This window comes from Leptopilina boulardi, unplaced genomic scaffold (genome assembly GCF_019393585.1).
Source record: "Leptopilina boulardi isolate dan_hultmark-lab unplaced genomic scaffold, ZJU_Lbou_2.1 LbouV2_352, whole genome shotgun sequence".
Classification (NCBI taxonomy): Eukaryota; Metazoa; Arthropoda; class Insecta; order Hymenoptera; family Figitidae; genus Leptopilina; species Leptopilina boulardi.
In genome coordinates, this window is record NW_026137921.1 from 1,212,493 (window position 1) to 1,238,745 (window position 26,253).

Sequence of the window (26,253 nt, forward strand, 5' to 3'; positions counted from 1 at the left end):
TATAATAATAATAACATAATTATATTATATTCTATGAATTAATATTTTTCATTGCATTCAAATTAAAATTTATTTGAAATCCAAATATATATTCAAACTCTCTGAAACAAATGTTCTTTTTTTTTCTCCAGGTGTTAATTCTACATATATGACCCCATTCGGTTGACAATAAGTTTTAATTGCACCATTAAATAAAATTCACGTCTATTTTCTGTGTAATCAAATCTTTGCTCAGAGTATAAAAAGCAAAAAAAAATAAAAACGGGTAGTTACACTTTTTATGTGCCTTTATAAACAAAGGAGGCAGCAATTAGTGAGTCTCCTTCAACACACATTTCATGTTTGCTCGCTATATATGTATATATGTATATGGTTATACACATCATTATATACACTATAGGTATACATTTATCAGTACGAAAAACGAAAAAAAAAAAAAAGTAAAATTATTCTTAAATACGTAAAGATTATTTTAAGAGGCGTAAATTTTTTTTTATCTTTAAATATAATAATGAAAGAAAATGTAACGTAAAAAATTTTGAAGAAAGTTTCAGGGGTTAGTTTGTGTTTTTGGCGTCGCAGGGGTCCGAGCTGTTTGTTATCGATCGTTTTCAACTCCAACATCTCTTCTCATTGCGTTGTGCAATTTTCTACTACTATATATATGATTGAATTTAAATTTCAAAATCTATATTAATTTTGATTGTAATTACTTTCTTTTTTTAAAATTAAAGTAAGGGCAGACTATAAAATAATAGTTATCCTTGTCCCTCTACTGGAACATAATCCCTCAGGTATCAGAACAGGAAAAAAAAACATAAAAGTTGACATTTTCATTATTATTTTATGACCTCGTAAAGAAAAGTACAGAACAATACACACACATATATATATATGTAAGTTCCACTTTTGAGTATCCAATAAATTTAATGTCTTAAATTATGAAATTGTCAGATTGTATTACATTTTATGGGTATATCTAATGTACGTGACGATACGTAATTATTTACCAACTTTGGATAGTTTCAAAGTTGAAAGATTGCAGTTGAAAATAATGAAATTTTCATATTTAAAGGGGCACATGTCTTTGGAGGAAAAATTAAAAATTCTCATTCATCTGCGAGACGCATGAATTTCACACAAAAATCATTAGTTAAAATTTTCATTTACAAAAAAAAAATAATGTTATTAGATATAATTATTTTTTACACGAATTATCATTTTTCGAATTAAAATTTGACAGAATTTCAAATTTTCACTTAATAACATTTTTAGGTAGTAATTTTTTTTATTTTACAGAATTTTTCTTCACTAACTTTTCAAAACGGAATTGAATAAATAGGAATTTTTAATTAAAAAATTTAAAACAAAAATAGTCTAAAAGCAAATTTTTATAACAACAGGATTTTAACAAATTTTTTTTCATAAAAAAATTCACAGATAAAAGTCTTAAATACTCAAGTCTTATGATAAAACAGACATTAAATAATCAGAGCGTTATGAGCTTAGACTAAAATTTTAACTAAAAGTTCTTAGCATGTATTTAAGTTTATAAATATTAAATACATACGTACAGCAAAGCTTTAAAGAATTTATGACTAAATTAGTCATCTCATTTTGTAAAATAAAGTTGTTCTTTAAAAACAAAAAATAATATTAGAACAAGTGAACAAAAAAAAAAAAAAAATTCACCTTTTCGAGGTAAATAAATCGTGTGTAAAAATAAAAAAAAACTATGGCAAACTAAAATTCATCAATATTAATATTCTCATATTTATGCGAAGAAAGTTCAATTTCCAGTTTCAAAATAAATTACTCTATGTCTATATTGTAGAATTCACGTGAAACGTATAACAACTCTGCAAAGAGAACTCAAGTTTTCTAATTAAATGTGTTTTCGTGAAAGCTTATAAACCAATTTTATCTTTTACTAGAACGAATCATTAAAAATGTAACTGTTAATTGAAAAATAAAATAAAAAATTTCAAATTTCTTTTCTTAATTGTTTTGTAATATTACAAAAGTTTTCTTTTTTTTTTTTAATTTTCATCTTAATGATATTTTTGAAAATTTAGCAGAAAATGTGTGTTAATTTTTTTCTCATCCTTTAACTAATTTCTCTTTTTGCTGTGAATGACAAAGAGGCGTATCAGCATTTTACTAATTTTTATTTTCAAGTCACTTAATTTACATACTTTTTTTATTTAAGAGAATTTTAATTTAACAGAATTTTTATTCAATCAACTTTTATGTGATTTAAATATTTTTAAAAGACAGAAATTTCAATTCACTGAATTTACATTTTTTACGAATTTTTAATTAATAGAATTTTTAAGACGCCGAATTTTCATTTGTCCGAAATTACAAATGACCAAACAAACAATCGACAAATAGATTTCGACGCAATTTTTAAAATTGATCAATCACGGATTAAATTATAATAATTATCAATTGGTCAATTTTTAAAATTCCACCGAAATCTTTCTGTCCATTGTTTGTTCGGCCAAATTCAAAATTCGGTGAATTGGAATTTCTGTCAATTAAAAATTCGAATCACATAAAATTCGATTGAATGAGCAATTCTGTTGAATAAAAATTCTCTTAAATAAAAAGTTATGTAAATTAAATGACTGTAATATAAAAATTCTGACAAATGAAAATTTGGTACCTAAAAATTTTGTTATGTCAAAATTTGTATAAAAAGAAAATATGTTAAATTTTAATTCGAAAATTCAAAAATTCGTCTAAAAAAAATAATTATTTCTAATAAAATACTTTAAAATAAAAATTCTAATTAACAATTTTTATGTGAAATTCATGTGCGCCCAAATAAATCTCATTTGAAACTATTCGCACTTGACATAAAAATTTATTTAGCAATAGTCTAATTTAGCATAAATTTCACTTGGTACAAATCATATTTTACATAAACTTTATTTAGTGTAGAAATCATTTGTCGTAATTCTCACTTGACATAACTTATTCGGCATAAATTTCATTTGACATGAATTTTAATTGGCATAAATATCATTTGACATAATTTATTCGGTACATAAATTTAATATGACATAAATATCGTTTGACATAAAACTCATTGGACATAAACATTTTCAACTTAAGTATTATTTGACATAATAAAACTCACTTATATTTAGTATTAATACTCAATTTACCAAAAATCACGATAATATCCATAAATGTAACTTGACATAAAACTTATCTAACGACATAAATTTTAGTTGCAATAAATTTATATGAATACGTTTATGGCAAATAGGTTATTACTATAACAACTAATATTTATGTCAAAATAAAAGTCAAGATAAATAAAATTCATTTCAAATGAAAATTGTGATAAGTGAGTTTTATGCCAAATATGACTTATGTCAAATAGGAAATACATCAAATAAAATTTATCGCATATGAGCCTTATATAAAGGAACGCATGATTATGTTCTGAAAATCATTCGTTAGAATTTTCATTTTATGGAATTTCATTTATCATAATTATTTATGAGCCGAATTTTTATTTTTTCGAATTAGTATTGTGCAGAATTTTCATCAAACCGATTTTCTATATTACAGAATTTTTATATAACCAAAAATTCACTTCACAGAATTTTTATTTGTTTGAATTTTTATTTGTCAGAATTTTTATTTGCTCAAATTTTCATTTAACGTAATAGGCATTTTAAAGAATTTTTATTTGGGTAGAAATTCATTGCATAGAATTTTCTTTCAGATCAATTTTCATTTGTTCGAATTATTATTTCATATAATTTCCATATAACCGATTTTTCATACTACAGAATTTTTACTTAACCAAAAAATCATTTAACAAAATTTCTAATTGATAGAATTTTCATTTATTCCAAATTGCAAATGGCCGAACGAATAATCGACAGAATGATTTCGGCGCGATTTTAAAAAAATCAACCCATCACAATTTTATGGATAATTTTTGATTGGTTGATTTTAAAATTCGCGCCGAAATCTTTCTGTCGATTGTTTGTTCGGACATTTGCAAATTCGGACAAATGATAATGGGGAATCAGAATTTATTTAATCTAATAAATACTGTAATAAATGATAAAATAATTACTTATTTTCAATTTTACATATAAATAATTATATTGCTGTAGTGTTTGTGTTCAATTTTGAAAAATTAAATTTTAATGTTAAAAGAACGATTTTAAGAGTGATAAAATTTATTTAAGAGAGTCGAATGATCTCTGAAATTTTTTTGGCAAGAAGAGACCTTTAATTATTATCGCTCTATAAATACGGCACTAAACGTGAAAATGATAAACATTGATTTTAAAATACTTTCTTCTCGAAAGACGGACACTTTTTACAAAAGCAGCTAGAGATCCTTATTTTATATAAATTTCCTAAATCCGAAAGATTATACGAATTCATACAAAAACACGATTGCAAAACGAAAAGTAATATAATCAGGGGTTCATTACCTCCTGCCGCCGTCAGATGGCAGCAGCATGCAGGGCGCACAAAGTCGCAGCTGTTATTAGATTACTTTTCTACTTTTTGTTTTGCAACCATGTTTTTCTATGGATTCGTACAGTCTTTTGGATTTAGGAAATTTATAAGATGAGGATTTTGTCCGATTTTGTTAAAAGTGTTCGTGTTTCGAGAAAAAAGTATTTTAAAATCAATACTATTTCACGTTGAAAGCGATAATTAAAGCTCTCTTCTTGCCAAAGAATTTCAGATACCGTTCGACACTCTTAATGCATAAATATAAAAACGAAACAAGAAAATAACTTCATTGTTAATAAATTTATATGAACCCAAATCTAAAACATCTATTATCTATACGCATATAAATATACATTAAATAAATTCTGGTTCCTCATAAAACACTATTTTTAAATATTTAAAACTCAATTTGTTTTAAATTGGGCACGTAAGCTGATTTTAAAACCTATTAAGAAAAGTTTTTTATTCATCTTAGAACCATAATCAAAGAGAATTTTTAGGTGCCAATTCATTTTTATTTAAACCTCCTTCTGGTGCACCGTAGTGAATCAAAACATTTTAAAACGTACATTCTTCATTTTATAATGTATACATTTTTTTTTGTCAAATTTCACACAAAATTGGATTTAAAAGTTAATTTTAATATTTGCATGTGAATGTAAATTGTGTCATCGTTTATGCAAACAAAAAATTGTCTATAGAGTTTCTCCTGTGATTGTCATTTTTTTTTTATTGTAAAGTATTTTTAGAATATAGACAACAATAAAACGACATTGATCCATCTACAGTGAATAAAATCCAGTCACTTTGTATTCAACCACTTTTTTTATGTTTTTCAGGATGATACACGAATTGTAAAATCAGGCGATAAAAAACGATGGATATACGATCCAAACAGTAAGTTGTTTCTTATAACTTTACTTGGCAAATGTCAAGAACTTAAAATTTCTATATATTCAAACTTTACAAACATTTAACGATTATTCATGTTTTTTGAAAAGGAAACATAATATTTGACATTTATAAAGTACTATAAACTTTAAAAAGTTTCTAATATAAATATTAAACATTTTTCAATATTTAAAAAAAATTACAATTTAAAAAAAAAATTTAATCTTTTAACTTTTTGAACAATAATTATTCCAAATAATTTAGTTTATCAAAAAAAAGTTTTCTTTTTTACAAATATTTGGTATTCTTTGAGTTCTAATGTTGATGAAATTACTCATAATAAAAAAAAATTTATATTTTATATACATAAATTTATATTAAAATTATTATATAAATTTATTATAATCTATATATTATATAAATTATTATTATATAAATTTATTATAAAATTCTTATTAAAATTATACAAAATTATATATTGTGAAAATTTTTATTTTCACTTGAAAATTTTAAAACTTCAGAAATATCGTTTTTGTAAAAAAAAAAAAAAAAAAAAATACTGAACTCATACAAGATGTAACGAATTTTGTTTCTTTTTCTTATAAATCAGGTGAACTTTGTCGTCCGCTCAACTGTAAAAAGAAGGAAATTTGCCTTTTGGCAGACTCATTCACAGCAGTATGCGTCTCTAAAAAGGAACTTCACAAATCAGGGTAAACTATGTTTTTCAAAATAAAATTTGTATTCGACTAAAGTTTTCCAATGTTTGAGAACTCGGAATATGTTGAGAATTTATTGACTGTATATATATATGTATATAACAGTCAACTAGTTTTTATTTTTTCCTTTGATGTTTTACATACATATAATTTTTATCAAACAATATTTCATATAAAACAAAAAATTTCTTCACTTTATACGTCTACAAAAAAACAATTTACATAATGGATGTTAATTTTTTTTTATTTTAAATGCTTAACAAAAATTTATAACCAATTTTCAAGTTTTTAATTAAATAAAATTTTTTATATATTTACTTTTAAATTAAAAAAAATTATTTTAATTATTTTTTATTAAATTTATTAAAAAAAATTTTTTTTTAATACATTTGATAAAGGGCCCCGCACTATTTACTGCTACCGTTCTCTATCATTCCTCAAAAATTTTAACCCATAATCTTTTTTTATTTTAGAGAAAATTTTTGAGTTCTGAAAAACGTATTTTTCCCACATGGCCTTAAATTTATGGAGCGCAAAATTATCCCATAAAAATCATTAGTTAAAATTTTCATTTTAAATAATTTTATTAGATATTATTATTTTTTAGACAAATTTTTATTTTTCCAATTAACATTTGACAAAATTTTTTTTTTAACAAATTTTCACTTAATAGAATTCTTATGAATCGAATTTTTATTTGTCCGAACAAATAATCGACAGAAAGATTACGGTGTGATGTTTAAAATTCACCAATCAAAAATTGTCAAGAAAATTGTGATTGGTGGATTTTATAAATCGCGCCGAAAATTTCTGTCGATTGTTTGTTCGGCCATTTGCAATTTCCGACAAATAAAAATTTGGCGTTTTAAGAATTGTACCAAATAAAAATTCGGTGCCTAAAAATTCTGTTAATTAAAAATTCTTAAAAAAAAATAATAAATTCTGACTAATTCGAAAAATGAAAATTTGTCTAAAAAATAATTATATCTAATAAATTTGCTGAAAATGAAAATTCTAACTAATGATTTTTATTGGATAATCATGCGCCCCAAATTTATTGAGGCGCATAAATAAACTCTAAAAATAATTTGGTAGAATTTTCAAAATACAGAATTTTATTATACTTATTACAATTAACTTTAAACTGAATTTTGATTTTTTCGAATTATTATTTAACAGAAATTCCATTTAAATGAATTTTTACTGAACCGAAAATTCATTTAATTAATTAAAAATTATGTTAAATAATAATTCGGTTAAATGGAATTTCTGTTAAATAATAATTCGAAGAAATAAAAATTCTGCTAAAAGTAAATTTTAGGTAATAAAATTTTGTCAATTGAAAATTAAAAAAAAAATAATTTTTACAACTTATTCGTGCGTCTCAATTTAATGAAACGGTAGAATTTTTTTTTTATTTTAATCAGAATACCAAAATGTAGAAAATTCTGGTTTCAATAAACTTAAGCGAAAGAACAATTCTGTTCATTTTGTGCAGAGTGAATTGCTAAAAATTTTAGAAATTCTTAGACCTTTGGAAGGTCAACTGAATAAAAAAAATAAAATCCTACTAAATATGAAAAAATTATTTTAAAAAATTTTAATCCAATCGTATCTATATCTTTTATAATAATGTTTTTTTAAAATTAACCAATTTTTCAATATATTTCAGAGATGTAGTGATCCCTAAATCACGAGTTCTTCAGGAACGAAGAATGCGAACGGAATCATCAGAAGATACAGAGGATGATGATGATGCATTTTTTGATTCGGAGGATGATGAAGAAGATCAAGACGAATCAAAGTAAGAATCATAATTTTATATCTAAAATTATTTTATTTATTTATTTTTTAAAGATATATAAGGCATTCTATATCAAACTGTTTCATCTATAAAAGACGATTGCAAAGAGAACGTTTTTTCATTGAATTTTATTTTATAAAAATGAAATTATTTATAATATGTTATATACTATTTTGCAAGAGAATTTAGTGCTCTTTAAATGGATATTTTCACTTTTTAAAATTTTTCTCAATTTCATAAAAAAAATTATAGTTTGAAATTTAAAATGCTTGATATGTCAAAATACTTTTCTTCTCCTTTTACTTGAAATTTATATGAAAAGGAAGCTTTAAATTTTCTATTTTCTAGTTTCATACCATTTATTCTAGACATGTTAAATAATTCAAAAATTATAAATGATCCAAAAAAAGGAGTTTTTGAATTTTAATCTACGCCAGAGTCGAATTTCAGCGGCTCTTTTTTATTCATTTTGTCAATAAAAAAAGGCAATTAATTTTGAACAGTGAATTTGAAATTTAATCTACCAGAATTACTGTAAAAAAAATAGTGGAATAAAGTTGATTTCATATTTCTCTTCTCTGTAAATTTATTATTTTCATACAGATTGTATTTCGTTTCCAAATTATAAAAAAATACAATGAAAATCGACTTGGACATAAATTGGAATTCAACTTCAATTCAACTTGTGAAATTTTTCAAAAAATCCTTATTTCCATCATTTAAATGTTTCAATCATCGAAAATGTCCATAATAAAATATATGGAACTAGAAACTAGAAAATCTAAAGCTTATTTTTTATATAGATTTTAAGTAAATAGGGGAGAAGAGTGTTTTGAGATATCAAGTATTTTAAATTTCAAACTAGAATTTCTTTATGAAATTGAGAAAAATTTTAAAATGTTAGAATAGCAATTCAAAGAGTATTAAATTCTCTTTCGAAATAATGTTTAAAAAATTATAAATAATTTCATTGTTATAAAATAAAATTAATTAAAAAAAAAATAAATAAATAAATTTCGTTCTCCCTACAATCGTCTTTTAATTGAACCTTTTAATATAAAAATTACAATTTACAAAAAAGAACTTTTTTTACATTTAAAGTAGAAAATTAAAAAAATATATAAATTTAAAAAATTGTGAATCCCTCCCCTAAGTTTTCTGAATATATAAAAAATTTATTATATAATCAAGTATAGATTTAATACTTTATTATTTTTAAAAATCCTTCCTTTTGCCTTTTTAATTTAATATTCTTTTTATTCATATGTAAAACAGTTTTCATTATTCATTAATATTACTAAAAAATATATAATTCGAATTATAAAAATTATATATAATAAATTTATTTAATTAGTTTCCTCCCAATGTGGGTTTCAATATAAGCATTACAATTTTTTTAAAAAAGGTTCAACAAAACGGAACGATTAAAATAGAATTCCTCATAATATTATATTAACTTATAAAATGAGAAATGAGACTAATGCCTCATTAAAAATAATTAAAATTATTTCAGATATTATATAAAAATGATCAACCTAATAATAATTCTTTATTAAAATTAATAATAAGAAATTAATTAATTAAAATATTCATACATATATCAAAATATTTTGATTTCGACTACAAAAAGAAAAAAAAAAAAAAAATCAGCTCTATTTTTTTGAAATTCCCAAACAATAACTATTTACACCATTCTTTTTTAGGTGTCAAGATTGTCCCGTTGTGAAGCCCTCATTCATCTGCGGTAGTGACAATCGAACCTACAGCTCGCTTTGTCGTATAGAATATCATAATTGTATACATCGCACATATGTTTACTTGGGTTGCAAAGGATTCTGTCCGTGTAAAGGTATCTTTTTTTTCAAACAATAAAACAAAAAAAAAAAATGTTCAAATGAAAAAATTCAATGTTTAACATTGGCTTTAAAAGCTATAGAAAATTTTCTTTTTGATATTTATATATATATACAAAAAGATTTTTCATGTACTACATAAATTTGTAATTATTCTTTAACTATAGAGTCCGTCCATCCATTGCCTTCACACTTGAAGAAAATGCAAAAATTACAACTACAAAAGCAATCTCTACTTGGCAAGATGAATCGAGATCGTGACATCACTCTAACGCCACGTGACTTCAACTATGACAATCATCATTATAAGTACCTCAAATACTCCAAACGTGCCAAGGTAACAAAAACATATAGTTAATAATTCCATTAATTAAAAAATTTATAATTATTCGAAAGATACAATGTGTAATCATTTATATATGGGGATTTCATGTGAAGTGAAATCAAGGTGAAAGAAAAACGTGTCATTTCAGATGGGTGCTCATGCTTAGAAAACACTGTGTTACAAAAAAAATATTACTTCAAAAATTTCTTATCGGACCTAGTCGAGTTTGTAGAGCATACAAAATTGAAAAGAATGGTGTATATTTAATTGCTTATATACACCTTCAAAATTTGATTTTAGAGACGAAAAACCATTTTTTGTGAAAAAATCCTTGTAAATTCCTTATTTTTTGTCCTATTTCAAAATTTTCTTTTTTAATTTTTAAGCTGAAAACCAGATCTTTGCCACTGTATAAAGAATTTTGATGACGATAAAGACAAAATAGTTTCAAAAATTTCGATTTTTTATTGATTTTTCAACTTTTTGATCAATTTGTAACTGTTATCTGATGAAATATACCTTCTTTCCTTTTACACATCGAAAATGTAGTCAATTCTGCTTCAAATGACCCCTAATCGGTTAGAATTCATTAAAATTTGTCTAAGTTAGCAGACTTTTAATTTTGTAGTCACATCTATTAAATTTTATAAAAATTAAAAAAAACTATAAATCACGCATGAAACCTAATGTGACTATAAAATAAAAAGTCTGCTAACTTAGACAAATTTTAATTAATTCTAACCGATTAGGGGTCATTTGAAGCAGAATTGACTACACTTTCGATGTGTAAAAGGAAAGAAGGTAGGGGCGACCGGGGTTACTTGGCGCACTTTTTACTCTTTGTTGTGTAACTCACTCATTTTTGCTTTTTTTAAAAAGTTAATGCATAGAAAACTTGTTGTAACATATCAGCTTTAATTAAAAAAAAAAGAAAGTTGAAATATATTTAATACTTTTATTTTTATACCACTTTATTTGAAGCTGTGAAAAACCCCGGCCCGGGATTGCATGGCGCAGGTGTGGAATTAAAATTAAATTATATGATTTAAAGTTTAAATAATATAAGACTTAACAAAATAAGTATTGTACTGTAATTTTACAATAAAATTATTTTAAATTTAAAAATTAGAAAATTTCATTTAAATTAAATCGTAAAATTACCAAAAAATATATTTTTTTTTATAATAACGCTGTGAATATTTAAAAACCATTATTTGGTTAAATTTTTTTGAATAGGATTGTTATTGGTGCTCATTAATGTGTAAATTTCATATAATAAACTTCATTTTATTATAATATTTAACGAAATTTTCAGATAACCGCGCCACCTAAGGGACCATACTTTAATTATGTAACGCTTTTTAGGGGAGGGGGGGTCAAGCTATAGTTGTTACACACAGCAAAAAAATGGCGCTAATGTATACAAAAATCTATTACATACGGGGGGAGGGGGTTCAATTTTCAAAGAAAAAGCGTTACGTAATTAAAGTATGGCCCCTAACCCCGAATGTACTTTTGAAATATTTATTAATTTTTTATAAAAACTATTAATATAAATCAAAAAATTTTTTTTGTTTCTTAATAACAAATGTAAAGAGCTCAAAACTTAATATTTGAGCTCTTCTAAAATTAATTTTTTAAAGAGATATCACAAAAAAATGAAGAGGTTAAAAAATTACTTTGGAGTGCCAAAATCAGTTATTTTAATCTATACTCCACAATAATTAATGAATATTAATGAAATTTTGTACAAACTTACAGTTCATCAAGTACTTTAAGCAGAATAAAGAGAAAAATTAATGTAACTTAACACTTTTGAATAAACTCAAGTGCGCCAAGCAACCCCTGCGTAAAATAGCCCCAGTCTCCCTATATTTCATCAGATAACAGTTACAAATTGAACAAAAAGTTGAAAAATCAATAAAAAATCGAAATTTTTTAAAGTATTTGGTCTTTATCGTCATCAATTGAGAAGATATAACAAAAATCCTTTATACAGTGGCAAAGATCTGTTTTTCAGCTTAAAAATTAAAAAAGAAAATTTGAAATAGGGCAAAAAATAAGGAATTTACATGGATTTTTTAACAACAAATGGTTTTTCGTCTCTAAAATCAAATTTTGAGAATGTATATAAGCAATTAAATATACACCATTCTTTTCAGTTTTGTATGCTCTACAAACTCTACTAGGTCCGATAAGAAGTTTTTGAAGTCATATTTTTTTTTGTAACAGTGTAATTTTTTCAATTAAGGGTATGTGGGCAAAGGACGTTTTTTTGTGGTTTGAAACTTTCACTGAAATAAAAAATAATTTTTTGTTAAAATTTTGGAGAAATTGGTACAAGGAATCTCGCTGTTCTACTCATTTATTACAACTTAACGCAAAAATAATAAAAAAAGCAATAAATAGTAAAATAATGTGTTTTATCATAGTTCATTCATTTTCGTTTAAAAATGCCACTTTTTAAACTTCATTTTTTTAATAATTTAACGCAAAATTATGTATTTTTCGGAGAACAGTGAGATTCCTTGTACCCAAATCTATCATCCCTGAAAATTTTAGATAAAAATCTTTTCTCGTTTTAGAATAAGATGTATACTACCAAAACACATTTCATTTGTCCCAAATTTCTGTACATCAGAATTTTCATTTATTCAAAATTACAAAGAAATAATCTGATACGTCTTATTGAATTTTTTAAACCTGACTCGAAATTAGTAATTAATGACTAAAAAATTTGAAACTTTTGACCTAAATCTCAAAAATTGATAACAAATTGAAATATGAATTTTTGTATTCGTTTCATAAACACACTTTACTTCGCCATGGAGATTTTTTTTTTATTCTTTAATCATATTAAAGTTTAAATAAGAAATAAAAACTAAAACTCTTAAAAATGGAACTTATTTAAAAAATTTTTAAGTCAATAAATTTTAGATCAAAAAAAGTTGAAAAATAGGTCAATCGATAAATTTTTAAAGCGTCTATAAAATGTATGCAATATATTTAAACTTACATCAAAATTTAATGACAAAAAAATTCAGTCGCTTTTTTCACAATTTATTATTCTTAAAATATTAATAACTTTGGATTGCATGGCTGTAACAGATCAAAAGATGCGTCTCAAAAAATTGTATAACATGGAAGAAACATTTTTTTAGTCATAGTCAAAAAACGTTTTTTCGAGAAATGAGAAGCTCAAAAAAAATATATATATTTATACTTGATTAATCGGGATCAAAATACTCTCATTTTTTCTTCCCCCAGAGAGACCTACAATTTAAAAAAAAAATAACTCCTTTAGCTTTTAAGGAACTCGAGATATTTATGAAAAATTAATGTATAAATATAACATTTTTTTGAAAATGTGATTTTTGTGTTCCTGGTGTCAAAAAATATGGATATATAAAAAAAAATTGAATTTGAAAATTTTTAGTACTAGAATATGGGTTTTCATAACTTCATAACTCAAAATGAAAAATATGCTGTTGAATCTAAAGCTCTTTCGCCAAAGGCATAAAATTATTGATTGAAAAGCATATTCTATAGAAAACATGATATATATTCCATGTCATGTGCTTTTGAAACAATATTTTTTTATACTTTTAGCAGAAATATTGTTGATTCAATAGCATATTTTTCTTAGCGTATAGATAAGCAATTTAAAGGAAATTTTAAAATTAATGAAAATTGTAATTAGTTAATTTTTAAAGTCACACTAAAATGTTTATAACGAATATAATATATATAATTTTTGACAAATGAAAATTCAGATAAATGTAAATTCAGACAAATGTATAATTTGTCAAGCGAGAATTGGGGAATATATATATATATATATATATATACGACCCACAGGAATCTATTTCAATTTGACTGAGCAATATCCATTTCGACAATGAATCTGAATATTCAAAGGTTTTAGGATGTTAAATTTTTAGAAGTTCTAAAGTATGTATAACTACTATAATCAAATTAACAGTTACGATTCCTATTATCATCCACAATTTTGTCTTGACATAAATTATGAAGTACAAAATTTATTAATATTATGCAAAATTCGATTATCAAGGGTATTAATTCTTATTATTATTTATACATTAAATTAAGATTTTATTTTATGACCCTTTATTAATTATACATGGGGCGAAATTCCTGAAGTGATCCAATTGCCAAAATGTGAGCATTGCATTTTTGAAAAATCATAACATATAGGGCTCGTTGGATGCGGAATTACGTTAACTTTCAATTGGTAACTTCAGAATTACGGTAACTTTGTTTGTAAAATACATCATTTGTTATAAAAATTAATTAATTAATATCTCGAAAACAAAAAAAAACGACATCACAGAAAAAACCTGGTCTCAACATGAGTACGGTACGCTACTCATTTTGAAGTGCAACAAAAATGTACTAGGTTGGTGGCGCCACTGTCTATGTCGTTTAGCATTAGCTCATTTTGAGTTGCAACAAAAATGAGACTAGGTTTTTTTTGTGATTCTTGTTTTTTTTTGGTATCGAAAGTATATTTCATTAAGCTTCATTTTGAGGGTCAAAAAAAAAAATAATGTTCTTTATTAAAAAAAGTTAGAAATATTTTTGATTTTCAAAAAAAGGGTAAATTTTGAATTTAAAAAAAAAAAATTTCCACCATTCGAAAGAGCAGGAAAAAATCTTTCGAAATCATACAGGTGAAAATTTTTTTCATCCTGTTATACAATAGTTATGATTTTTCAAAAAATGCAATGCCAAAATTGTAATCCTCTCCCCCCTCTACAGTTTTGCATGAAATTTAATAATAATTTGTGGGTGAAGTACTCACTCATAGTACTAAAGTTTGTGCAAATTTCAGGCCGATCTGAAAATCTTCAATTTTAAAGTTGGATCACTTCAGAAATTTTGCCTCACATATATACTTTTTGACTGGAAATTGTATTTAGTAGTTAAATAATTTAAAATCCCCGGGGTTTTTTCAGTTTTGAAATAATTTTCACCGAAAATTTTAAACTAAAAAATAGAAGAGTTTTATGAAACTAAATAAAAAAGCATTAAAAACATAATATATGGGACAATTTTTCTCAAACGTATACCAGTTGAAAATTAAAAGTTATTGAATTGGCTTGAAACATTGGTAAATCTCTTCCCTATATGTGAGGATGAAAAATTTCAAAAATATTAATAAATTAAAAAAAAATTATAGAAAATAATAATAGGGTTAAAGTTTTGACGTTTTAAGTGACACAATCATTTACAAATTCATATAACTATGACAAAAATAATAAATTACAGATTTTAATTTTTATCGAATTATATTTCAGTTTTCACCCAATTAGACAAATAATTTAACTTTTTTTTATTTCTATTAGAAAGCTGAGATTTTTTCAATCAAATGTGTAAAAAATTAAGGGGAGAGAAACAGGTGAAATTTCAATCTATCGAAATTTATGCTGTTTAGGGCTGTTAATTTATTTTCTGACAATATTGAATATTTAAAAATATAATATGTTATGAAAAATTAAAATAACATATAACTCAGTTAATAATTTTTTAAATAGAACTCGAAATTCTTAAAAACTTAAAATTTGATCTTCTCTTACAATTTTAATTATCTTTCACTGACATTTTTTTATATATACTTTTTTATGGTTCTAAACAATCATTCGTATGGGTTTTTAATATTTTCAATTTTTAAAAAAAATACAAATTCTATGATTGATAAAAATATTTTTCTTTAATTTCAATAATTTAAAACAATTTTAGATCATAAATAATGCCAGAAAAAAATTGTTGTAAATAGACAACAATAAATTGAAGAATTAAAATTTCACTGGTCCCTTCGCTTAAAGCTTTTATTATATTTCCCTTGGATTTTTTCGCAAATTCATTACCGTCTCAGTTTCATTTATACATTATGTTATTAAAAATAATATTAGCTTCGAATGGAAATAAAGAAAAAAAAGAAAATATTGTCCGATTGCGTAAAATTGAAAAATCCTTCAAATAACTCGATAAAAATTAAAATCAATAAAATTTATATTACAGATATTCGGATCTTATGATTAACATAAATTTATTTATTTTTTTTATTTTTATATAACTTATTTTTTTGTAAACTTTTTTATGTAATTTTCAATACTTTATAGAGAAATATTTGTAAAAAAGAACTTTTTAACTTTTTTTTAGTATTTATTTTTTAGTTTTGATCCAAAAGAACAATATTTTTTCAATTTTTTACTTTAATTGGAAAGCTGAGATTTTATCCAATAAAATATATGTATAAAGATGTATTTGGAATTTCGATTGGGTTTCGAAAAAAGATTAAAAAATACATAAATTTTTATCATACTTATAACTTTTTAACTTTTATACTTTTTAATCACAAAAATCTCAGCTTTCCAATAAAAACAGAAAAAAGAGTAAAAATTATTGTCCAATTAAGTTAAACAATTAAAATAGTTTTAATTTTAAAAAAGAAGGGTTTAAATTTTTTTTAAAACTATTTTTGTCATTTAAGGAGAGGGACCGGTGTAATTTTAATTCATCGAAATTAATGTTGTTAAGGGGTGTCAATTTTTATTCTGGCATTATTTGGGATCTAAAATTATTGTGAATTGTCAAAATTTAAAAAAAAATTTTTTTTACCATTTTAGAAATTTTATTTTTTGCAAATATTACAATCTTTAAAAATTCATACGAATAATTGTTCAGAATTATGAAAAAAGCCTACAAAAAAATTATCGTTAAAAAATAATAAAATTTCGAAAGGTTGAAATTTCAGTGGTCCCTCCTCTTAAATATATATGAAAAATTGTTTACAATTCACAGTATTTAAAAATATACATTATATATATTTTTTTGTATTTTGGACATTCTAAGTATTGGACCTTTTGTACTGATACTGAAAATTATGCCTTAAAAAAATTCACCAAAATTGATTACACTTGCACCCATTAAAAAAAAAAAAAAAAAAACTAAGAAAACAAATTTCTTTGATCTTAATGAAATGACTTTCTAAAGCTATAAGAAATATATTTTCAATTTTCCTTCCAAAATGACGTTGAATAATTATAGATATCATGGAGGAACATATAACTTTTATTTTCTTTTTTTTATCTTGAGGAAAACAGCTACTCTAAAAATAATATCCGGAACTACATCACAAATAAGAAATATATATATATATATATATATATATATATATATACGTGTAAGTCTTTATTACGATGAGAATGAAAAGAAGAAGAAGAAGAAGAGGAAGAGAAGGATTGTGTCAAATTATGATGGAGTTACCGTAGAAGAAAGTATATAGTCTTCTTTTCTGTCAAAAGTTGAAAGTAGAGAAAAAGAATGAGGGAAGATATAATAAAGCTTTTCAACTTTTTCTTTGACTTACAGGCACTCGCTTCAATGAAACGATACGACGACAAGCAGTTTACGAGCAACGAGATTACGGAAAAGACATCATTACCGCCTCTAAAACCGGCTTATGATATGGACTTTACAAAAGATGAAGATTGCTCGCCTGCTTCTAAACCGGCAATGGCCAATCGTCTTCTTGATTGGTTTTCGGTTCTAATGACTGACGCAAAACAACATCGTCGTCCCTTTTCAAAACCAAAAGGTAAATCGATTTTTTTTTCTATAATTTTTTTTTTTGTGAATTACAATTCACCAAAAAGATATATATTAGGGTGTCTAATAAGAATTGAGAAAAAAATTCCCTGACTTTTCCCTGACTCCTCCCTGACATTTTTCGATTTTTCCCTGACTTTTTAATAACCTTATTTCTGCTTTCTTTGGACAAAAATATGGTTACTGACATATTTAACAATAAATTAATTTCTAATGGTAGTAACAAATGGTAATAAAAACCATACCATACGATATTACTATTAAATTTTTGAGTTTTAATGATAAAAAGTCATTTTTCTCATTTGACGTACTGATCGATTTTTTTCAAAATTTTTTTTAAAAAAACTACTTCTTTTTACGAAACTTTTAAGCCTAGCCCGATAATGGGCAAACGATTTTGACAATATTTTCGGAATTTTTCAAAAATTTTTTAATTTTGAATTTTTCAAAAATATTTTTGGTTTTTTTTTATACCACGTACTTTTATGTATTTTGATGCGCTGATTACGAAAATCATACTGACAATACCCAATAATTTGATTTTTATAATGAAAACCATAAAAAAGTTCCAAAATTTATGGTTTTTTCGTTTATTGGGTAAAATATGCAAAATTAAAAAAAAATGTTCAAACAAAAGTTATAGATCTTATTAAAATACATTTTTTATATCTGATGCATTTTTTTTTTAATTTTGCATATTTTTCCTAATAAACGAAAAAAAACCATAAATTTATGGACTTTTTTTATGGTTTTCACCATAAAAATCAAATTATTGGGTATTGTCACTATGATTTTCGTAATCAGCGCATCAAAATACAAAAAAGTACGTAGTATAAAAAAAAAACCAAAAATATTTTTGAAAAATTCGGAAAATATTGTAAAAATCGTTTGCCCATTATCGGGCTAGGCTTAAAAGTTTCGTAAAAAGAAGTAGTTTTTTTGAAAAAAATTCATCAGTACGTTAAATGAGAAAAATGACTTTTTATCATTAAAACTCAAAAATTTGATAGTAATATCGTTTAAAAAAAATTTTCAATTTTTTTTTTGTTGAAAGGTACGTTTTAAAACACACATTTTGAAAAAAATACTTTTAAAATTGATGCATTTAAAGGAAGTTATGAGTATTCAAAAATTAAAAGTCATGAAAATTCTCCAATTTTCAAAATTCCATAATTCGAAAACGGCTTGCTAAAAAAATTTGAAAAAATTCATGGAAGCTAGTCTCAATTAGTACTAAAAGAAAAAAAAATCTCAAAAAAATCGGAGATGCAATTCCAGATGAACTTACACTTTAGCGTAGAATACAATATATATATTACAATATTCAAAAATGAATCCTTTTCAACTACTATATTTGTCGCTTAATGAAAAATTTAAAAGGGTTAAAAGCTACATCTGCAACCACTTTCTGATGTCTAAAAATATACAAAGGTGTATACATTAAATATTAACTTTAAAACCAACATATATTTATAAATGGATTGACCCATTAATGACAAAGCGAATCGAATTTTATCTCCAATTTCGGCGACTTTTTTTTTAATATATATATAGGTCACTAGATGAAAATTTTTTAACTAATTTGAATTAGTAATTTACTTTTTGCTTTTGAATTAATTAAATTTTACCAATTCCCTGGTAGAAAAATTTTTATTTTTACTATTAGTACAATTTTATTAATTCGAAAGTAAAAAGTCAATAATTAATTCAAATTAGTTAAAATTTTTACTAATTCAGATTTAGAGAGTATGTTAATACAGAGATATAACTTCAAAAATCAAAATTCCAAAAAATTTCAGAAGATCAAAAGAATTTTTCAAAAATTTCCACTAAGAATGAAACTTATTTTCCAGGTGTTTTTGGAAACGTTACCAAAAGTTTAAAATATGACACAAATTCAAAATGCCGTACTTTTCCAAAATTTACTCAGATTCGCTTGAAACTTATTTATTTATTTATTTTTTTTGATTCGCTAATTATAAACAAAAGTCAAATTTTAAAAATTCCAAAAAACTCTAAAAAATTAATAATTAAGATGATGATATCAATCACTCAGAGTCAGGTTAAATTAAAAAAAAAAAAAAATATCTTTTATTTCTTCAATTTAACCTGAATCGAAGTGTTCGATATCATCATCTTAATTTATTCAATACCGCCGGGTGATAAATTTAAAATAATATTCTCTAAAAAATAAAAGATATTTTAAGATAAAAAAGTTTATATACATATTAAATGTTAATTAACATAAATTAAAATCAGTTAAATATTTTTTTTTACAAATTATTACGAAGCTGAAATACGCAACGTTTATTATAAACAATGTTTAAAGAAATAATTTTTAAAATGAAAAATTTTATAATTTTTTCCCTAAAAAATATTTTTTTTATAATTTGTTGATTAACAAAAACTACAAAAAATATTTTTTAGGCAAAGAATTATTGAATTTTTCATTTTAAAAAATTATTTCTTTAAAAAACGTTTATCATAAACGTTGCGTACTTCAGCTTCGTAAATTATTACAACTTTTAGCTCAGATGCACTTTTTATGCAAGTTTTATTTAAACTAATTTTTAAGCTCAAAAAAAATTTTTCATAAAATTTGTAGAAGCAACTTTGTGAGTTTCAATATTTTGTAAATTAACTTTTCCTCACAACGAATTAATTTAAATTTTCAATAATTTGTAAACTAAAAAAACTAATTTCGTAAAATAACATTTATACTAAAATAAAAAATAAATTCACCTGAAACCCTTCATATAAATTATATAGTAACTGACAAAATCGTATTTTGTTTTCAATTTATAGGACATTTCCCACCAGGATGCCAAAGCGAAGTGAGGTGGATGTTCGGTCATTTGGACTCTGACAGTAGTGGTCTAATTTCACTTTCGGAACTTTACCAATTAGAACACGATCAAAACGAACCTTGTCTAAAACCGTTCTTTGATTCATGTGATACAGATGGGTAAGTTCTTTGATGTTTATATAATTTATTCAATACGAAAACATAATATATATGCAGAAAATAGTTCGATATTCTATTTTTATACTTTTAGAATATCATAAGAATTTCTATTCAAAAGTCTAAAAAAAAATTCTAACACTAAATATATACATTACAATTATCATTTTCACTATAAAAATAATTATTATTAGATAATTATTAAGTTACTAGTGAAATTAGTTGGTTCAATGATTATTCTCCCTCTTACAAAAGTTAATAATGGAAATCGTATAATTCTTTAAAAAAAATGTATATTTAATTCTTTTTAAAAAAACTTTTTACTGCTAATTTTACAAGGCAGAGGAAAATTAAGTTTTTTAATTACAAAGAAACCTTTAAAATAAAATAAATAGGAAAATTCAATTATTCAATTAAAAAAAAAAATTGAATCAAAATCAATAATAATTATTTAAATTTTTGATTCTTTTGTTTAAAATTAATAAACAATTATGAGTTTTATCCAATTTTTTTTTTTTTACAAATAATAGCTTATTTTATTTTTTTGAAAGATTCAATACAATTTTGTTTGTTTAATTTTATTAACAATGATTTCTTCAAAAGTTATTGAGCATATAAAATTTTTAATTTTTATATTTTTTTAAAAAAATATTATTTAACCAAAACAAACAAAAAATAAGGTTTCCATTGTAAAAAATTGATAAAAATTACAATTGTTTATTTAAAAAGAAAGTTTAAAAAATATGATTTTTTGAATATGGAATTATTTTTTACAAACTTTGTAATATGCATTTTTAAAGCACTAGGAAACCATTTTTTCAAATATAATAAGTCAATTGAAAATTTTCTTGAAATTTAAAAAAAAAATTACTTAAAACTTCTCTACAAAATTATTTAGAATTTTTTTTTTTTAATTCTTTTCTTTTAATCCTTTTAGGGTAAATGCACTAATTGCGGCGCGATTCGAGTCAAAACACCTTTGAAATAGAAAATTCGACATTTCTATTTTATAAAGTCAATTTAAGATTTATTAAACTAAAAGCTTATGTTATTAAGATATAAAAAAAAAATTTAACTTTATAAAAAGCGATTATTTAAACAAATATGTGAAATTAAAACTAATACCGTAATTTTCTATTGCGGCGTGTTTGTATCAGTTTCGGTGACCAAAATTACGTGTATTTTGATGATACTTTGCCCGCCGAAATTGGAGCCAATGGAAATCTGAAAAATGTTTCAATTGCGGCGCGGAAAAAAATTTAATCTCAAATAATTAAATTAATAATTGTTTAAACGTGCATCTTTATAAGTAACTGTATCAAAAAAAGATTGAAAGAATTTTTTTAAATTATTTGGCAACAGTTATATTAAATAGAATAGCAATAATAGTTATTTTTTATGAACGCGCCGTAATTGGTACACTTACCCTATTTTAATTAATTAAATTTAATTTTTGATTTATTTTCCATTTTAGTCTTATGTTATTTTACAAAATTATAATTTTCTTAGTTTACAAATATTATGGAAAAATTTAAATTAATTAACCCCTTCGCAGTCGAGTAGAAAAATTGTTTGTGGATCCAAAACGGTCCAAAAAAAGTTTCCAAAAATATGGCAGAAAAATTTAAAATTGATTCGATTCGTTCAAAATTCGGTACTCGGGGGTTTTTGGGGTCGCTGAATCCAAATCTGACCTCAAATTTGGATTCAGCGACCCCAAAAACCCCCAAGTACCGAATTTTGAACGAATTGAATAAATTTTAAATTCTTCCGCCATATTGGATCACCATATTGGGTCCGCCATTTTGAATTTTTTAAATCTGACCTCAAATTTGGATTTAGCGACCCCAAAAAACCCTTAAGGAACCATTTTTTTGAAAACCAAATCAATTTTAAAATTTTTTTGGACGCCATATTGGGTCCGACATTTTGAATTTTTTAAATCTGACCTCAAATTCGGATTCAGCGACCCCGAAAACCTTAGTATACACATTGAGACTCAATTCAAATTATGTTTAGTCAAGGGGCGGTTAATAGTAAGTGAAACTCAATTTATAAAATATGGAAACCAACAAAATGGCTTCTAAAAATTTACTAAAAATCTCTTTTATGCTCTAAAATTAATTTAAATGAAATCTGCGTAAATAGCTATACAGCTAAATGCTTCAAGATTTAAAAAGTTTGTAAAGTATTTTTTTTTGTGTAGTATAGATTTCTTTCACAAATCAACTTCTATGGATATTAAAAAAAAATATTATAAAGATATCATAATAAATATATCAATAAGTTTATATCAATTATCTCAGATTTAAGTATTTCTTATACGCGTGAATGATTAAATTTTTCCAAAATATATATAGATATACTATAAACTTCACATACATAAATAAAATGAAAAAAATTACGAATGAAGAAAAGGATACGAAAATTGTTATGACATATTTACCTGTTGTGTTGGCTTCGTATATAACCAATTCTCGGCACTTTTTATTATTCGTTATCGGGCACTATTTTTCTAGTTTTTTTTTTTTTTTTATTATTATTTCTTCTGATTTATGGTAAAAATAATTTCACATTTTTAATAATACTTCTTCTCCTGATACCTAAAAAATTTTTAAGAAATATTACCAACCAATCAAAAACATAGTTTTAACGAGGACATAGAATATACATAGATGGTTTAGTCAAGGCGCGCGCATTGCAGCAAAAAAAAAGCTTTCTGAATCCGCCACCAATGTAGGCGCTGCGATTGAAAGTCGACTAAATCTTGAGAATTAAATATAATAAACTAAAATAATGATAACTTCAAAAGAATTCTTTATTTTAATAAAAATATTAAAGTTTCGAAGATTAAAAAGCTTTCTTCATTGATTTTTGAATATAATTAAGAATTTTTATTTGAAGTTATCCTTAGTTTACATTATTATATTACATTCTCAGACTTGAGATTTTATTCGAATTATAAATTTAATAATAATAATAATAACAAAACTTTGGTTATGGCTAACGCAGAATAAATATTCGCGAACGGAAAATAGAATACAGTAAACAATTATTATACAGGGTGTTCAAAAAGTATGGAAACTTGTAAATATCTCGAAAAATACGAATTTTGGTAAAAAATGTGCAATACAAAAGTTGTTGCCAACAAAAAGATCTACATATTTAAACACAAAAATTTTTTTTGTTTGGAACAACTTTTGTCTTGAAATTTTTTTTTGCAAAAATTCGTACTTTTCGAGATATTTACAAGTTTTCATACTTTTTGAAAACTCTGTACATATTTATCATTATAATAAATAGATATAACTAAAAATCTCTAGTAATGTGTAGGGGTTAGTCCACTGACTTTCGTCTAATAGTGGTTGCGACCAAATTTTTAAAAAATCTAGTTTTAATATATGTGAAACTCGATGATTCCCTGAGTTCATTAACCATAATATTATGGTAAAAATTTTATTCCCTTTAAAAATATTAAATATCAAAAGTAGGAGGTTCACAATGTGATTTTGTAACCTTAAATTTTTCAATTTTTTTAAAAACCCTATTATTAAAAAACTATTAAAAATTAGATGTTGGAACTCACCAAAAACATAAATCACTTTATTCTGCACAGAGGAACGAAAGAATTATTGCAAAAATTTATTATTTTTGGATGATATACGATTTTAAAAAAAATTTTATTTAAATATTCTCAAGATTTTTATTTACTTATAACTTTTTTGTCGGTGCTCCGAAAAAATTGAGGTTTTGCACAAAGATTTTTTATAATATTCTTTACCTTCTATTAAAATCTTACGAAGGTGTTTTGCTTCGTTTTCGAGATATTAATTTTCAAAATTTTTTATTTAAAAAGGTTAATTAAAAGACTTGAAGTTAACTAACTAAATTCAAACTGCTCCATTTTTTATAAAAATATATTAAAGTGTAGCGATTTGAAATTGGTCAGTTGACTTCAAGTCTTTTAATTAACCTTTTTAAATAAAAAATTTTGAAAATTAATATCTCGAAAACGAAGCAAAACACCTTCGTAAGATTTTAAAGAAAGGTAAATAATATTATAAAAAATCTTTGTGCAAAACCTCAATTTTTTCGGAGCACCGACAAAAAAGTTATAAGTAAATAAAAATCTTGAGAATATTTAAATAAAATTTTTTTTAAAATCGTATATCATCCAAAAATAATAAATTTTTGCAATAATTCTTTCGTTCCTCTGTGCAGAATAAAGTGATTTATGTTTTTGGTGAGTTCCAACATCTAATTTTTAATAGTTTTTTAATAATAGGGTTTTTAAAAAAATTGAAAAATTTAAGGTTACAAAATCACATTGTGAACCTCCTACTTTTGATATTTAATATTTTTAAAGGGAATAAAATTTTTACCATAATATTATGGTTAATGAACTCAGGGAATCATCGAGTTTCACATATATTAAAACTAGATTTTTTAAAAATTTGGTCGCAACCACTATTAGATGAAAGTCAGTGTACTAACCCGTAGGGATTTCATTTCCCGGTCTGACAGACCGAGAAAGCAGTAAACGTGATTTTTTTTGGCATCTAGCAATTTAAAGGTGAATTAAAAATAATTTTTTTTCCAGGGACATTTTCATAAGTGGTCCAGAATGGTGTGGATGTTTTTCAAAAGCTGAGAGACCCTGTGCAGCAGTTCGTAAGCGTCTTGCACCAGACGTTGCACCCACATGTGATTCCAGAGGTTATTACAAAAATGTTCAATGTCATCGAGGACTTGGTCTCTGTTGGTGTGTTGATCTACATGGAGTTGAATTTGCAGGCACAAGAGTTCATGGCACTAAGCCAGATTGTGGTAAGTAAATAAATAAAGAATCAATCACAAAAATTTGCAAATAAAATTAATATTATAGATATTTTCAAAAAAAAAAAATTCTACGGTAAATTTATATAGGATCCTCAGCTTCTCGTTGAGGGAAGTTGAAAAATTGAAATATAAGTGTATTTCACTGGAAACTTTTCATATATTTCAATAAAACATTTCTACTTGCAGATGCAATTATAAACAAGATAAATAATGGTGGACTCAAGACAAATGGTGTAGATTTAGATGACGATGAAGACTCGATCCAAGATCTTGAAGGATCAGCGGATCAAACCCTCGATTTTTAGTTATATTATAATATTCAAAAAAAAATTTTTGATGCCAAGCACAGTAATTGGACAATTTTTTCATTGACAATTTGCAATAGAGCAAAATGTCTACCTAACTGGCTGGCCTCGTTTATATTATTGCTATTATAATTGGAGGTGTCTTATATGTACAATGCGCCTAATAACATCGAATCGATGATTATAAAAAAACTATAAATATACTTCTTTTATCTCCTATGTTGACAATTCACGCAAAATAACTATACTTTTAACAAGCTACTATTGCTAGAAACTATTTTCTTATATCTACAAAACCCCATACACAGAAAGTTCGACAGTATTAATAACTACAACATGGTGAAAATACTTAAAAACTATTTTTTTAAAAATCCCTTACAAAAAAAAGGAACATTACTGAAAAAATTCCAATATTTTTTTTTTTAT

General features: G+C 24.2%; 1 protein-coding gene across 1 annotated transcript in view; it reads left to right on the plus strand.

The window, feature by feature from the left end:
• Positions 1–26,026, plus strand: part of LOC127286294 (proteoglycan Cow) — a 38,221-nt gene extending 12,195 nt beyond the window's left edge. Inside the window, exons 2-10 of the mRNA XM_051312674.1 lie at positions 5,337–5,394; positions 5,999–6,101; positions 7,780–7,911; positions 9,615–9,760; positions 9,932–10,101; positions 17,485–17,710; positions 20,527–20,686; positions 25,284–25,510; positions 25,709–26,026. Of these exons, the coding sequence (XP_051168631.1) occupies positions 5,337–5,394; positions 5,999–6,101; positions 7,780–7,911; positions 9,615–9,760; positions 9,932–10,101; positions 17,485–17,710; positions 20,527–20,686; positions 25,284–25,510; positions 25,709–25,827 (1,341 nt within the window). The 3' untranslated portion in view covers positions 25,828–26,026. The remainder of the gene's footprint in view (positions 1–5,336; positions 5,395–5,998; positions 6,102–7,779; positions 7,912–9,614; positions 9,761–9,931; positions 10,102–17,484; positions 17,711–20,526; positions 20,687–25,283; positions 25,511–25,708) is intronic.
• Positions 26,027–26,253: the final 227 nt, after the last annotated feature.